At 33.7% G+C, this 17,486-nt stretch overlaps 1 protein-coding gene across 8 annotated transcripts; it reads right to left on the bottom strand.

Moving 5' to 3' along the window:
* Positions 1 to 1,515: 1,515 nt before the first annotated feature.
* On the bottom strand, positions 1,516 to 16,800 carry LOC129797860 (phosphofurin acidic cluster sorting protein 2). Of its 8 annotated transcripts, none has more exons than XM_055840717.1 (10): positions 16,076 to 16,799; positions 7,511 to 8,010; positions 7,169 to 7,431; positions 6,803 to 6,928; positions 6,139 to 6,400; positions 5,121 to 5,219; positions 3,662 to 4,575; positions 2,598 to 2,972; positions 2,311 to 2,398; positions 1,516 to 2,157 (listed from the first exon to the last, which is right to left on the bottom strand). In XM_055840717.1, exons 1-10 carry the CDS (start codon positions 16,186 to 16,188, stop codon positions 1,916 to 1,918), a joined length of 2,982 nt encoding a protein of 993 aa, XP_055696692.1. In that variant the 5' UTR covers positions 16,189 to 16,799; the 3' UTR covers positions 1,516 to 1,915. The 8 variants fall into 8 exon arrangements, with proteins under 8 accessions (XP_055696692.1, XP_055696693.1, XP_055696696.1 ...); XM_055840718.1 differs by having other exon boundaries at positions 3,662 to 4,572; XM_055840721.1 differs by lacking the exon at positions 6,803 to 6,928 and having other exon boundaries at positions 16,076 to 16,800.
* Between the last annotated feature and the right edge of the window lie 686 nt (positions 16,801 to 17,486).

Genomic DNA, 17,486 nt, shown 5'->3' with positions numbered 1-17,486 from the left:
CAATTCATTTAACAGAAAAAAAACTCTCCTAATCATCATCACACGAGGAGAAAGTTTTTAGAACCAAATAAAAAAATGAGCAAGAGATGATATTGATTTCTTTATCAGACAAAAAAAAACAAACTACATGCCTAAGATTTCTCTTTCTCTTTCTATTATTTTGCACTTAAACACAATTTACTTTTCAATTTTCAATATTACAATATATAGAGATTATACAACACTCAATTTTATCTAAACCTGCATTAATGTCTTTTTATTTCTTTTGATATTTTCTTCATTTTTTATCTATGAATATCAATATGTATTGTAACATTTACTATATATTATTTATTATGCCAATTAATATTGATTTTTTTTCTCTTTTACTTTACTATATTATTGACTTTCATGGTAAGTATTATTACCAACATTTCTTTTTAAAAGTTTATTCCATTGAAAAGACTTTTAAATTAATTCGTTGCAATTCCATTTAAGATAATTTTCATGGAATTTTTTTTTCAATCCATCATCTCAATTAAATATTAATTATTGTTTCCATTGCAATTCATCGTATTCTAATCCTTCTAATTTTGCATTTTTCTCTTCATATACTGATTCCAGCACAATTTAGAGATTGTAGAAGTTTTGACATTCGGTGAAGAATTTGCAATAAATTTTAGAACGCAAATAATTGCTGCATTATGACGTCATTATTTGAATTTTTTGGGCAAATCTTTTCTGTCTATTTTGCGATTTCTACTTCTTTTGATTTTCATCAAAATTAAGCATTTTCCGATTGTTTTCTCCAATGAGGGGTTTTCCTATACAGAAACAAATAAATTTCTTTGTTTATTGGAGATAAAAACTAAAAGTTCTCAGAAACTATTATTCGTATGGCATTAAATTGAGATTTTCATTCCAATTTCATGCAATAATAAAATAGCGAAATTATTAATCCAATTTTAAAACAATCCAACTGCAAGAAATCGAAAACAGAGAGACCGCACTCCTGAAATTAAGTTCCGTAAATTTCTTCTCAAATTCAGGAAAATGTTTTTCAAGAAAATATTATTGGATAAACATGTGGAATCCCAGGTACAAAAAGAAATGAGATTTTTATCGGAGCAACGTAATAAAATTAATTTTATGAAGTGTTGTACAAATATACATAAATCGTGAAATAACAAGTTGATTTAGAATTAAATAAGGAACAACCAAAAAAAATCAATGCAATAGCGCATGAATAAACTATGAAAGGTACCGCCATGTCAAAACCTTTTACTACTACCTCATCCAACTTAATCAATTTCCAATCTGTGTCAATGTACTTTTCAAAAAAAAAATATGAAAAAGAAAAACCACAGCCACGTCAAGTCGTGATTTTCATTGATCCAAAAATTAGAATTTTCTCTGTGAAAGATTGATTAAGATATGTCTCATTGCTGATACAATACACATCACACGGTTACAATTTTACAAATTTTTTTTGTTTGATAAAAATCACCTTAAAATGTACAAAATGAAAAAATAAAATGAAATTTTAATTCATCCTATTTAATCGCGATATTTAATCAATGAACAACAATTTACAATTTTCTGCATCCTACTAAAATCACAAAAATTGATTAAATATTACAATTTTTATATAAAAAAAAACACATTCAGCTCCTTTAATTGCAAAAAGGTTCATGTAGGTAATAATTATTCTCCTTCTTTTCTTCAACCACAAATCTTGCCTTTCCCACACGCTTTACAATTGTGGAATCACATTGAAATCATACATAAATCTTGTATATAATTTTATCATCTTTCAGCAGTCATTTAGCATCCATCAGCAATCTGTCTCATTCTCTTACCTTATTGATGAAGTGAAGAATGACACAGTGCCTGGATGGGGGGTATTATTTGGGGAAGAAAATCAACGAGAAAGTGACTAGGTTTCAGCCGGAGCCAATGGAGCACCAATGAGGCCAACTGGAAAATTCTTCACATGCGTCTGCCACAGTGAGGAGAGCTGGAAAAATTTCACACCTGTCCACTCGGTGCCATCAATGTAGACACGCAATGGGACTGGATGGGATGGTTTTGGTGAACAAATTAAACGAGAAATCCCATCGACACATAGTTCCTTCTCCATATCACGATCCTTCTCCTTCTTCTTACCCAAACGCATTACTAAAGGATTATTGTGGAGGCAGGACAACCGACAAAAGAAAGATTACACCATTAGATCATCCTTCGTGTGCTGATGGGAAATAGGATGTGTGTGTTTGTGTGGGGAGAAAGGATGGGGAGTGAATAATTGAGTGATTTCTCATGTTTACGTACTTTTCTGTTTCTTCTCCTTTGTGGCGTAGCTCAACGTCAGCCCGTACGGTAGTTCACTGGTTATAGGATTTTGGGGGAGTCGCCAAACCTAAAGAATGGTGGGAAAATAAATCATTTGTATGTATGCTTAGTTAATTATGTGAAAGTTTTATGCCTCAATTATACTCTGGAAAATTTCCTTCATTTTGTCCTCAAAATTTAATCAAATTCAATATTTGAAGGATTCCATCGATTTTATTTTTGACATGGAAAATTACCTCTGCGACAAAAAATAAATGATGGCTCACCTGTAAATTCCTAAATGTGCTCTTAATACTGTTTTTGCCCTGATCCGTCCCCTTTTTATCTTCCTTCTTCTCTTTATTGTCTGAATAGCGAGACGCAACTGGCCAATAGTCAATTTGCAACTCGTACGATTCTGGTTGCATTTGCATCTGCTGCATCTGCAACTTCTCCATCTTTTCCACCTTATCTGCCTTCTCGGCCTTCTCTTGTTGCTGTTGTGATGGTGTTGCCGGTGTTGTCGGCATTGGCGGTGACATACGTCCACTCTGTGGTGGTGAGCTCGATAAAACATTCGATGTTTGCTGACTAATTATTCCCAGGCTCTCATCCAAATCCAGAGACACCTGTGGTCCCTCTGGGCATCCTAATTTAACATCCTAAGGATTTAAATAAATAAATAAATTACAATTTCTCCCTATAAATCCAAAACATATTTAATGCAATGTTTAATCCATTAATACGATAAAATACCTTTAAATAAATATAAAATGTAGAAATTTTCAAGTTGTTTATTGCAAAAAACTGGTGCTGCATAAAAGCGCAAAAAGGATTTTATGTGCAATTTAAAAATTATTCAAACAAGTTGGTACACAAGTACATAATACACCACATAGTATAGTATGTAATTCGAATCACACAAAATTTGTTTGCAATCCAATTCTGTGGTTGGATAAATCTTGTGCATGAATAACCACAAAGTACTCATGGGATTTGACATCATTTTATATTCGCAGTGAAAGGATCTGTTTGGTATACACGCAAATTTTAAATCTATTAATACAATCAAATTTTAAGTTTTCCGCACCGTTCTGGGGGATTTACAACTTTTATGCACGCTAAATGTTTCACAGCTCTTTCGTGTGCTTTATCAATGTTGTATCATATTGTAATTTTATAATAAACAATTGCGTAGTTTACGAAGTAAAAGAAAAGAAAAAAAAACTAAGAAAGAACATGTGGAAGAAAAACTTTCCTTTTAAGCTTTTCGATACTTTTTTTTTTTTGGTTACTTTTTTGTTGCTTTTGATAATCAATAACAAGTAATTAATAATAAATTAGTACTTACGCTAATAAATGGAACAAAAATCTGGCACGAGTCCTCCTCTCTATAATTGACCATAGCTTCAGCAATGGGTATTTGTGTGCATGGCCCAGCACTATGGAGATACCTCTGCACTCTATTTGTCACCTCAATCACATCAATCTTTGATTGAGCTGGATCCGATCCGATTGCGCGCTCACAGAGCTGCTGCCAGGCCTCAGTGCCAAATAGTGCCCCATAAGTGGCATCAACTGCACTGAGGTACCGCGATATGGCACTACTTCCAATAGGAACAATGTAGAAGCGAATGTGATTTACCCAGTCAGGTGGTCTCACTCCCAGAAGCTCAACATAGTGACGCAATACAGCTCCCTGAAGCCAATCCCCGCCCAAGAGAAGCACCTTTATTGTTGTTGGGGGTTTTGCCGTGGAATTGCAGTATTTTTGAATTTTATTCATCAATGCCTGCAAGACAGCCCTGACCTCAGCTGTATTGTGGGGTGCAAATGTGGGTCTAAAGGAGGCTGCCAGTAGTGGGGCAAGACGTGCCGTAAGGGCCACATGATGTGCCTCAGGTGGTCCCACAAGTGACACAACATCAGGCAGAATGGCCTCATCTGTGGCAAAAGTTCGTGCAACTTGATCCAGAAGTGATTTACGTGGCTCAACATTCGTTGGTGAGAGACACGCATCGAGAGCAGACTTTGGTTGTGACTGCTCCGACGCCAGGCTCAGGGAATGCTTCTTTTTTGAGCTCGACGGCTGATTACTGGCAGCCCGGAAGAGACGATTACGCCGATCGGTTGCACTCTCTTTGTCCCCACTTCGTGGTGGTGAACCGGTATTCTGGGGATCAGAATTGGGTGCCTCTGGATCTGTATTGCCAGCACCACCCTCATTGCCTGAACTATCATTTCGCCAATCTCCACTTTTCTCTGCTGTGGACAAATTCGTCACATCCAATGCAAATATTGCCGGAAGGGGACATAATGGAGAAGGAGAAAAAGACAATATTTCCGTTTAGGCACCTCTAAATCTGATAATCTCAATGCCTCTTTTTTTTGCTTTGCTTGAGAATTTATATACACAAAGAGAAATATATATATCTTTGAAAATCTCGAAGAAGGAAATAGAAGAAGGTATCGATGTGTATTCACAATATACTCATTTTTTTTTAAAGTATATAGGTAGGTAAGTATACTTTCATTTCGTATGCATTGCATATTTGAAATAGTAGATTTTGAAAAAGAAAAAGAAAGAGAGAATATGATGTGTATTAACTATTATAAAAAAAATAGAAAGAACGTGTAAGTCAAAAGCGAAAGCCACATGAAGAAAAATTGGCATTAATTTAATTTGTAAAAAACACCAAATGATGCAATTTGTTTTTCTCATCAAAAGCTTAAAAGTACATAATTGTAAATATTGTAATGTTTCTTTTTCTTTCAAACTTGTTTTTGTGAAAACAATAACAACAACAGACCTGCTCCTGGAATTGAATTTTTCTTATCGAGCGGTAATGTCGATGCATTCAAGGAGTCCCTCTTTTCCAGTGGAATCTTCATTTCAGTTTTATAGTCGCCTGAAAAAAGAATCATCAAGCCATGCACGTAAACTCATAAATAATTATCATATTTATTTAATATTCATTGTAAATGGCACAATATTTGCCACCATAAATCTCTATCTAAAACATACTCTCATCACTCATACGGCACATAAAAAAAAAACTTTAATTACATTGTAAATTTGGTAAAGCATGCAGGCGGGTGCGATTACAAATTATAAAAAAAACAAAACATTTGAATGAAATAATAAGGAACGAAAAATTGTCACTTCTTTCAACAAGATTGTAATCACCAACATACTTTAGGTTAAACAAAACATAAAGCAACATGAACTCAACGGTAGTATTTATGGTAAAAATAAATTAATTCATTTTTGGAATAGTTGATGGCATGCAACATTTCTCTATTTCTTTTCTCGTAATACAATGAAAGTTATTCTTTTTTTTTTTTTGTTTATACTTTTAATCAATTCTCATTGAACTTTTCTTCTTTTCCTAACGTGATAAGAAAAGAGTTTTCTTTTCCTTTTATTACTTTTTATATTTTTGCTCTATTTTTGTTTAGAAATAGAGCTCTAATAAAAAAAAAATCGGAGAAAATATTAATTGAAATCTCGTATCATGAACATTGAGTTTTTTTTTCTTAACCAGTAATAATAAATAGAATTGTAAAAATAAATTCATAGATAATTTCGAAGTATTGATTAAAAATTTATCCCGAAGGATATATTTTTCCAACTCTGTGCTTCTTTTTAGTATCACAATAAGTTCAAAATTTTTCTTTTTATATTGATAGGAAGGGATAAAAAAACGAACACGTGTCATATTTGGGGGTTTTATAGACGGGGTGAGGGTGTATATATATTTTTGGTGTGTAAGAAGAAGGTAAAATCCATGGAGACACATCGTGTGATAAGAAATAAAGTGAACTCACCCATTAAATTTTCATGAAGCATTGTTCTTGAATTTGTGAAGAAAGGTCGTAGAGATGGTTTAGGTGTGGAGCCCACGGATACGGTATCCATATCGGGTCCGGATTCATCACCTTCACCACATGACAGTGATTCCAGCTCCTGATACAATGCATCCAGCACACGTTCACCGCGTCCCGTATGCCGCGAAACTCCACCATCTAATTCGTCGGGAACTTTGAAGCGTTTCAGTAGGGCCACAATTTTCTGTTTAAAGTTCCGTTGCTGCAAAAGTATAAAAGGCACGTTGTTTATTGTGGAAATTTATTCACCCTAATACCATATCCAATCGATGTCATTAAATCAATTTTAAAACAATACAATAAAATATTAAGTTGAAGAACACAAATTCATGATCTTAACATAATTTTCTTTCCAGACAAACTGTGATTGTTTTCTTTTTCCTTCAATTCTTGCATTCAACGGAACACATTAAAATGTATAAATGTGATTCTTATGATCAAATGGTACCCCAAAGTAAATAATTAAAAAAAAAGTTAACATTTGGCTTTACTCATAAATTTAAAGTTCCACAGAATCACCACAATACAATATAATTTATGTGATGAAGATAAGAACAAAATAAACCACGAAATGCAAAATAAAATTTATATTTATAGAAATCACCAGTAGAATTTTCTCTGTTGCATCAGGGAAGTTGTCTGTCTGTTCATAATGTGTTGCCTTTCCGGCAGATGGCCGAAAAAAGTCCATTCGAGCATATTTTTGGAGTTTTTCATTTAAAAATAATTTCTTGAAATAGAAAAAATAAATTGAGAAAATAAAGAAAATGTACAACATAGGTAAAAACTGTGAGCATAGAAAACTTATTAAAAAAAATAGATTCTTATTCTCTTTAGAATGTTGTCCTTTTCTCGCATTCATTGTTATGAAAATAATTTACAAATTGTGCAAAATAGCAAAAAAGATATTTAGGAAAATAGAGAATGTATATAATGTGTATGTGAGAAAATAAAATAATTGTGAACTTACACGACTCATTTTGGCACGATTTCCCTTATCCTTGCCAAGATTTTCGAATTCACTGTCACTATCGCCGGGATTTTGACCTATGGGTGCATCTTCGGTTTCCCCATCATTTTCCGATCTCTCCAATTTTCTGTAATTACTTCCTCTCTTTGCATACCCCCTCTTTGCATCATATCCCGTCAAAACCCCATCACCGGGATCATCATTCTCCTCTCCTGAACTAAATTCACCTTCCTCATCTTCATCGGAGTATTCATTCACACGATCTACGAGATAGGGAGGAAGAGAACACTCACAAATGTCGAAATAAAAAGAAAAAATCACAAAACATGACAAGAAAATTACCCGTCAGTAATACACTATTGTTATTCTTATTGTCATGATCAACAGGAATGGAAGAAACTCTGTCTGCTCGGAGTGTGGCCAGTGTCACACCGGGGCGACTACCCTTTCCCGTGGCATTCAATTCCACCGTCATATCCATTGATTTCTGCAGCACCGCATCCATACGAATCACCCCCTCTGCAAGGGTTTTATACCCCAAAATTGTGCGTGTCTTGTACTTTTTGCGACGCTGCAGCAGAATCAACAAGCGATTCCCGTCGCGCTTTATGAAATGTGGATACTGAAGACTAAAATTCAAATCCAACTCCGTCTCAAGGAGTGGTGGACTACTGAGGACAGCACCACTTGCATTTGCCGTCAACACGGACTGTGGCACGGGAATCTCATGGGATCTCAGTGTCCTCTTTGAGCTTTGCATCTTCACGGCAAGTGATACAGAGGACAGATCCACTGGAAGTGGTGACAGGAGTGACAAACGTGTTATTGTCAAGGAGCATAATCTGCAAATAGAATTGAGAATTTTTTTAAAAATATTTTTGCTGTGCTGTGCTGTCGACCCGATTCAAAGTATTTTTTTTTTTCAAAGTCGCTTTCTTTAATTCTTGCTCTTAGAAAGTTTTTGGGATTCAACATGAGGCATTAAATGATCAATCATGTACCCACTTACAATTTACAAATTATTAAGTTAGTCCTGGTCACCCCTATAAATAGTAATTTTGCAACAATATTAAGTAAATGTATAAATTCACGTATATTTATAGTTTGCATGTGCAGCAATCGATAAGAAGCTAATAAAATTAATCCGACAATTTCTAAAATATGTTTTGTATGTTAATTACAAATAGATTGGCAAAGTTTCAAGGTAGCGTACAAATGCACACGAAATCTTGGCATTTTTCCAAAAGCTTCATTTTCACCCCCTCTGCACTTCTTTCTCAAAGGAAGAAGCACAATCCCTTTTTGCAGTAATATATCAAAGAATAAAAAAAAATCACACAGACAACAATGCTTTGCACGGTCTCAATGTCACCTGAAAAGTGTTAAATGTCGTCATTTTACCAACACAACATTCAATGTTTATAAAAGAGCGCACATGTGGCTTTTTAGATTTAGTACATGAAAGACAGACCCCAAAAAGAATCACGAGATTGCAGAAAATACATATATACAACAACAAGAAAATGACTTTGGTAATCAACAAACCATGACCTGACCACAATACACAACATATAAGACTGCAATTAAAATAACATGCTGGTGTATTTTTCTTCAATGTCATCCATTTATTTTTCTCCACCTCCTCCATATAACACACATCTTTGTTCTTTTCCCATCCATTATTCCTCTCCATCTATTTTCCCATCTCACATGCCTGCCGTCGTCGTCGTAAAGTTGTATCGGCGCGGGAAACATGCATCACACTCCATGCCGGTGTATTCTAAATATATCAGGAAATTCATGTGCGATAATTATTTACATTACACCGTGAATAATCCACCGTGTGTCATCTGCAAAATTTCTCATTATTCACGAGATAAGTTTTCCATTAACACCTTTTACTAATAACCGACAATTCCCGTTCAGATAGCGTCATGCCAGATAAATATGATAATTCATATTTTGCAATAAAAAAAAAGAAGTTTTTCAGTTTGGGAAACTTTTCACATTTATTACTTTTTTAAGTATTTTGCAGATTTTTTTTCTTTTTCAACCAATAAAAGCTAAACTTAACAGTAAACTGTCAAAAATTAATCATGTGGAGAAATGTATGTAAATTACAGGTAGAATTATTTAAAATCTTTCTTTCTATGCTTGAATTGCAAATTATCAAGAAACAGAAAAAAAAAGTTTTTATTATAAAATATTTTTAGAGAAGTAGAAAATTTATTAAATTGCATTGAAGTGTCTTTTTGCATGTCCATGTCGTGTTTTTAGACAAGCTTTTCAAATAAAGTATCTTATTTTGAATCATTCCAAGCATTTTGACCATGAAAAGGTTAAATCATACCGACATTTAAAAACTTAAAAAAAAACAAATACCCATATCAGACAATTTATTTTGCACATGTTTCAAAACTCGAGTGATTCGCTCTAAATTCATAGAAAATGCTCAAATAAGGGCAGAAAAACCAAAAGCATTTTGTTAGTTTCGAATCACCACTGTGTTGTTGGCAACTCTGCAGGAAGTTCCATGGAATTTTGAGAACCATAATACCATACTTTGAGAACGTAAAAGTTTTAATTTTTGTTTACAATTGAATAATAAATTAAAAAAAAAAAAAAGAATTTAAATACATAAAAAAATTACAAAATTGTTTTAGTAGCAACAACATGCAATTTAAATTGACAAATTTTATTCCAAAGTTAACACACAACACCATCATAGTGTTTTATATGGCAGAAGCCGCAGTCTCTGCAGTTCCTTTGAGAAATTAAGGTGATTTATCAAGCGAAAGTGAATCACCTCACCACATTTTAAATGGTATAACTTTCTGGGGACGAAATTTAAAACTCTGCTTCACACAAACAAGATCGATGGAGGCAATATATTAATTTCTTGTGTGGCAAATTAGCAGAAAATATATTCATTCGCTATAATTAGATGACACAAACACACAGGGCAGGCACACTGATCAACCTGGCTCCAAAAGTGAAACGATATAATGAAAATTTTTGATTTTACCGGACATTAATTTCGTGACCCTCTTTCACTTTTCGTGCCACAATGATTGGCGTGGCATTGGTGATTTCAATGCCATGCAAAACTCCGCGTGACAATAAAAAAAAGCTGCATTTTTGCCCTTTAACGTTTATATGCAACTTTCAATGAATATTAACTGAACACATATATGTTTTAATTTGCCATTCATCACACTATTGTATTTTACTCCCTACTCGTCACTTTCTTTCATAAAGTACCTCCTTAGGTGTGCATGCAATCGTGTATTACATTACATATTCAAACATCTCTGTGAGGCAAGTGTTTTACGTACATATTATGAAGAACTTTGAAGTTTGGGGAACCCATAGCCGATGATTCATACAGCACATGTCTGTGTCTACATCTTTTTTTTTCATTCAATTTCACAGGAATACCCCACGCTATAGTCGCATTCTGTCCATCACATTTCCATCGGGTGGTGGTGGTATTTACTTAACGCTAGACGATCGCTCAATTATACCGTCATTACGTTTTTCAGTGAATTACTCTTATTATTTTTACACTGACTCACGAATAATTTCACACGATTGCGTAGACCGAACAATGATCTCTTCGTCTTTTCCTACATTTATTAGCTTACTCACAATACACTATATAGTGAGACTACCTCAACGCCAATGTTAAACAATAAAAGTCAATGTTGGATACACTTTTAGCCATCATGAATGAATTCATACGTATATGAATGAATCAGTAAGACAAAACTATATTTGCTTTACGCAAAATACGTACATATAATATAGGCATAATATATCGTCACATGATATGTACGCCACCCTATAATGTATACAACACATACAGTATACATACAATATAGCCATTGGGTCATATGGAGGAACATCAAATTGATTCTCAATCAATTTACGTCACTTCACAAAAGACTCTCGAGAATGCGATGGTTTAACAAATACACCATTCCGACGACCATGCTCTTGAAATACAGCACAAGCTTAGCCATAATATACTTATGTATGTAAAATGAAACGAAAATAGAAAGTTATACAAGTGTGACGGTAATTTATGACGGAGAAAGAAAATACATTCTATGTGTTATCAGTATGGATATTTTTAAACGAAAGTTATTGCTCATGATTCCAAACAATCTCTTCCGCTCCTGAAAACGATTTGTTAACATGAAATATATAATGCGTAAGACTAACATGAAAACAAATGAAATATTAATCAAAATTCTCAATTGTTTTCATACAAAGTGCGCATCCACATATTGTTGTAGTAAAGTTAAAAGAGATTTTTGCAATGTTTTAATAGTAATGTCAATACCGTCATTTAATCTACAGAGAATTACTTCACATTTTTTTTACATTAGTCATTAAATTAAAATCCATTAAGCATTATGTATGAATTCAGAAAACATTTAAAAAAAACCGATCCTAGTCACACCAGCAAATTCTATTGAATGAATAATAGAGCAACTTCAACGTAAATGAAAGTTTTTCTTGTTATTTAATTGCGATTTGTAACTTGTTTTATTCAAATTAATTTGTCCATTAAACTAGTTAATGAAAGTTTTTGATATACAGTGAAATTCATTTAATTAGGAGTTTTTCAAATTTTCACGTAATGAAAAGTATACAGAGGATGACTTTGAAACTAACAAAAATATATACCTTAATTAAAAAATTTGCATTCGTATAAAAATTCCTCAAAGGACAATGAACTAAAATATTTTATTCTGTAATAAAAGCAAAAATGACTTATGTTTTTACTGCTATAATACTGTCTCGAAATATCTCTATAATAATACATAGAGAACATTCCACCACATTGAACTAAATTTATTAAAAAACTAGAAAAAATAATTCCTTGTAATTCTTCATGCGGAACGCATTACACATTACGCACATTTCCAACACAGCGATCTTGAACTTATTAAATAATATTTCACGATTCCTACATTATACATACGTACATACGGTATGGACGGACAATATGTTGCTGACCAACATAATGATAATATATAAATTATGAATAAACAAATGAATATAGCTTAATGAAACTTATCTCATATATTATTATAAATAAACTATCTATGATATTAAACGATTTTTGTGTGAGAAAAGAAAGTTAGAATATACCTGACTTATCAATATTTCAAGTGTGTTGAGATATTAATTAAACTCAATTTATAATGTGTAAGTGTTGAAGACACTAAAAATGGGTATCTGTGAATCAAGACGTTGTGCAATAAGAATAAGAAAATAGCATTCGTCACAGAGACAATGCAATAAGAATAGATAAATTAATATTCTTTCCTTAGAACTTGTGTTTCCAAGAAAAATATCGTCATTTCTTCCTTCTATGTAGATATTTATACACCGTATAACCCCCCACATTGTAAATTCAATCGGAATTTCATTGTGTGATTCCATGTCTCTGCTTTATTCTCTCATTTCTTTTCATTTCACATGCAATTGTGCGAGCAAATATTTCGCAATAAAGAGAAAATCACATACAAATTACATAAATGCACTTCCGTTTTAATTCAATAAATTTAAATGTCTAATATCAAATTTTTTTCTTTTCAAGTGCTTTGCAAAATAAGTTCTTGAAACTTTATTCAAAGTTTTTTTTTATATATTGAAAAGAACTTCTATTACCAACACACTATGGGGTTTTTTTCTCTCTTTCTCTCTCTCTCAACTTGTGTGCTCACAACACAAGAATGGAAGTTCACTGTACGCACAAATTACCCACCATTTATCATCTTATGGACTCACTGAAAACAAAGAGACACATTTATTGCTTTCCTTTTTGAGCTATATACCGTTCTATGTAATTTTTTATACATACACATATCCTCAAATTTCAATACACAACATGGCGTTGAAGTTTTTTTTTATTCTTCGAATTTCAAATCATGAATTAAAAGACAAACGCACCATTAGCCGCGTAAACGACAACCATATAGCATGCAAATTGTTCTTAAAATGTATAACGAAAGTTTAAGCGAAAGCAAAATATTTATTTGGGAGTTATGTTGAATTGCAAGCAATAAAATTTAGTATCATCAAATCATTGAAAAGGAAAAGTATAACTGAACTAATCCATTTTATTTCTTTTTATATGTTTGAGAGTCACTCTGAATATTAAACTTTAAAAAAATAGATAAATTTCTCCATTCGTGATGATTTGGCATAGATCCAAAGGAGATCTGAAGGCTTTGCGTCACCATCTATGTGGGATTCCCCATTATTTCACGACTATTGTCGCGCGTATCCTTATACAGAGACATTAAGGAATCATAATTACTTATATAGATTATAGATTGTGTCTTTAACAAATAGTCAGAGTTATTTCATACTAATTACCAGCTGTTGTATAAAAACTATTCATTAAAAACAATAAACTACCCCAGAATGAAATTAAAGTATTATATGTATAATAATGAGTTAGTTAAAGATATTTCCTCGCCCTTTAAACACTTCCCAAATAGTTTAGACCACTTGGCAAGCCTCCCATGAATTTTCCGCCGCATGAGGAACTTCTCATGTCACATCCCACTCATATCTATACTCATGCTATACACACACTCTGGGTTTTGATCATTTAATACCCACTTCCTTCTTTAAGCATTTTTATACTGACAATACCCTAATAAATCGTAAATTATGTTGACCATTTGTTTGAATAATGAAACATTATAATTCTTATTCAATTTATCATTCGATTATACATTGAAGGAATTAAATTTTGGTTTTTTTGGAAGTGAAGAGAAAAGAAACAGCTTGAGTTTCTAAAAAAAAAAATACCTCCTTATTTACGACCTTTCTTTACATATACAACACACCATGGTAACGTATTGTTCACATTCACCACATTTTGTAAATTTCGTACCTCATTTCAATTTCCTTCATCCTTCTTTTGTAAAAAAATAAAACGAAGGTAAGTATACCTACCTATAAATTATGTTTGGTTTAATAATGACGTTGTTTCTAATATATTTTTAAATGTCTCCTAATTTTCCCATAGCTCATGGTGTGTGTATTACTACATATTTCCTTAGTTCGTGCTTGATATACCCCAACAAAATGCGAATCCAAAAATAAACATTTGAGATTCTTTAAATATTTTGTAAATTTTCAGCGATATACAAAACACACGCCACACAAGAGATTTTCCAACAGACTTTCTTCCTCATTTAACGCGGATTTTATAGTAGGATACATAGTAAGGTACGAATTTGGTTCTTTTGAAATATTTTTGTATTTCTATTTAAAGAAGTAGATGACAAAATGTAACAAAAAAAAGTTGATTTCATTACTTTTCCCTGTTAGTCATCAAAGAATTAATTCTGAGTCACATTTTTTTCTTTTAAATTAATATTTCTCCATTATTGATTATGAATAAATGTTTATTTATTTATTATTGAAAATCTAAATACTATATGATGACCCAATTTTAGCCTTATCAAAACATTGCAAAAACGAAAGAAAATTGATAAGAAGTATGAGATTGATGACGATTGATAGGACAAAGTTTTATTTATGCGTTTTGTAGCTAAGCAAAAAAAGCTTTTCAAAGTGAAAATATTAAGTGCCTATATCATGAACTCTTAGAAGATTCAATCTATCATTGAAAATTTAGAAAATTTCCACCTGGCAGAAGACATTGAGATGAAAGCTTTATCAATTTTTTTCCAATATTTATGCACCTTGATATTATTCATACGTTTTCTATAAAAAAAGACAAGATCTGTATTCGAACCGCGAATCTTGCTTTTATTTTAATTTGTTAAAAAAAATAAACCGGATTGAATTTGAGTTTGATTATTAAAAATTGTTTCAAACTAAAAGAAACCAAAAGCTTCCTTTTGAAAGAAACATTTCCCAGAAAAATAATTAACTTTCAATTTGTAAGTTGTGCTATTTAGTTTTCCCTCCCAGAATACGGATATAACGAAATGTTTTTCTTTTTACCGGGAACGGGATCCATGAACTTCCTTCTCAACCCACTTTTGGGGTATCACAGGCGCATGCTCACATGACAATTTTTGCTCTATTTTTTCCTTCTATCAACGAAGGAGAAAAGTATAGAGAGAAGAGTCAAAGGCGTCCACCCTGATTGTTTTATCAATCACTATGTTCCTTTCTTCCTTACTTTTTCAGCCAAAAATGTTTGCATTCCTATTGGATTTTGAAATACAAAACAGAAAATTTATGTTTTCTTTTTTCAGGGGTGAAATATTTGACCTCAACAACAAGGAAGATTTGGAATTGCCAACATTGGATGCTTCTGTGTGACTTTTCACAGAAGATAAGAGCACCGAACTGAAAGCACTGGGACTGTTTATCAGGGAATAACTTGCGAGAATCACGAGAGAAATGTGTGAATGATGATAAATGCAGGAAATGCGGAAAAATCTCGACTTTTCTCTTTGACTTTTTCGGTGGAGCTTTAAATTCTCTTTGATGGCAATCGAAGAAGAGTGTTGTTATTGGCTACTGATGCTTCTTTGGTGTGGCAAAAGGGGCGCCCTGTAATCTCTTTTATGACCTTCGGAGGTGGAAAAAAGGTGTGGACAAGCGATAATCTTGTCTCTGGCTACAAATCTCCCCGGCGACATTTGAAGCCTGATAAGGAATCTGAGTGTCATTAATGAAATTTCGACGGTGAATTCCCCTCCCTTGAATGAGATGCTATCCTCGGACAAGAAAAAAAACAAAAAAGGTGAACCCATCAATGGATTTTATGTAAAGATAGTGAGTGGTGGGCAAACAAGAAATGCTGAATCTTGTTCATGGTCATCGGGACTTTCTCCTGGACATGGGGAAAGTGGCTCCCGGGACGGGTCATTGTCCGCATAGGAGGGAAAGTTTCCTTACCTTGGTATACAATTCGGTGGTGTTCTGTCCACTTCCCACGCCGCGAACAACTTCATGGGTACGGGCTTGGTGAAGTTGGACATCTTCTCAAATCTCGTGGTTTTCTCCGTCATGTTTGCACCTTTAGTATTTTTCCCGGATGATACGCAAAAGTTGATTTATTTGTGCACAAAATTATGGACTCTCTTCAGCCTTTTGAAAGTGATCTTATTCCGGAATGGTACTGAAGGTCTCCTTTAGGGAATAGAAAATCGAAAGCGGACAATCTCTGCGCTTCCAGGTTTAACTTTGTACTATTCCTTTCAGTTTTATCAGTCATCTCGTTGTGGCAATTTGTGGGACATCTGTGTTCACGATTTCTCTGGCAAACTCGTCATCAGTGAATTAAATCGATTAGTCCAATAAGAAGAGAGATTCCGTGGAAAATCCACAGGCCTCCAGATCAGAGACAAAAGCAAAATAGTGTCGTGATGTAAATTTTTAGGGACGCTCCAGAAGCTCCAGAAACTCACTGATAGTGGAGGTAATTTATGGGTTTCCTCTTTTTCCTGCACAATAATACACTCACAAAACTCAAACGAACCACTTCACAACAATCTCTGAATGAAATATCCTTTCTTTATCACCTAAATTCACTATTTCACTGGAGCAATTTTACGAATTAATCCCTTTGTCTGACCGAACGAGACTGACACCTCAAATTTTCTGGGTATGCCATTTGCCCTGTTCAGGTTGGCAGATTGTCACTTTCTTCTTCTTCTTCCATAAATCTATCTTTTTTGATTTTTTGAAATTGGCGCGCCCTAAATGTAGTTCCAAAAGCCACCACCTGCTTTTTGGTTCTCATTTAGTTGGTGTTCCACTTCGTGGCCAACACCAAGTATTGTAATCGTCGGATTTTCCGACCACCTCAGATCGGGCTCAAACTTGGTATGAGCACGTTTCAGACAACCCACATTCCAAAACTGGTGGTGGAAAATTTTTGATCCGGCCGGCCGGCCTGGACTCCACATTTTGCCTTATAGCTCGAGAACGGTAACAGATAGAGACTTCAGGTTTGAAGTTTTCTATAGAAATGTGGGTGTAAAATTTCATTTTTTCGCATTTTTAAAATCCAAGATGGCTGCCGTCCGCCATTTTGAAATACCGTCAACTACTTCCCTTACAGTTAGAGGTCTGAAATTTTAGTATGTTGTAGAGCTCAGTGAGACGTGTTCATCGATAATTCATACTTGAAAATCGGTCAAGCGGTTTAGCAAATATGGCGGCCTAAAGCAAAAAGTGTTTTTTCAATATAACTCGAGAACGGCTTGACCGATTTTAATCATCTTGGTATCAAATGAAAGGTTTCAAGAAGCCCTACAACTGTCTAGAACATTCCAAGTTCCAAAAATGGCCGCAAGAGGCACTA

This window comes from Lutzomyia longipalpis, chromosome 1 (assembly GCF_024334085.1).
Source record: "Lutzomyia longipalpis isolate SR_M1_2022 chromosome 1, ASM2433408v1".
Taxonomy (NCBI): Eukaryota; Metazoa; Arthropoda; class Insecta; order Diptera; family Psychodidae; genus Lutzomyia; species Lutzomyia longipalpis.
This window is presented reverse-complemented; position numbering and strand designations above follow the sequence as displayed.

Bases quoted from the DNA above. Each gene is read 5' to 3' on its own strand.
- LOC129797860 (XM_055840717.1), bottom strand. From the start codon at position 16,188: ATGACGGAGAAAACCACGAGATTTGAGAAGATGTCCAACTTCACCAAG. The intron at 6,929-7,168 runs GTAAGTTCACAA...TTCTATTTCAAG, and splicing joins ATCGTGCCAAAATGAGTCGT to AAATTATTTTTAAATGAAAA. The intron at 2,158-2,310 runs GTACGTAAACAT...ATAATCCTTTAG, and splicing joins AAAGGAGAAGAAACAGAAAA to TAATGCGTTTGGGTAAGAAG.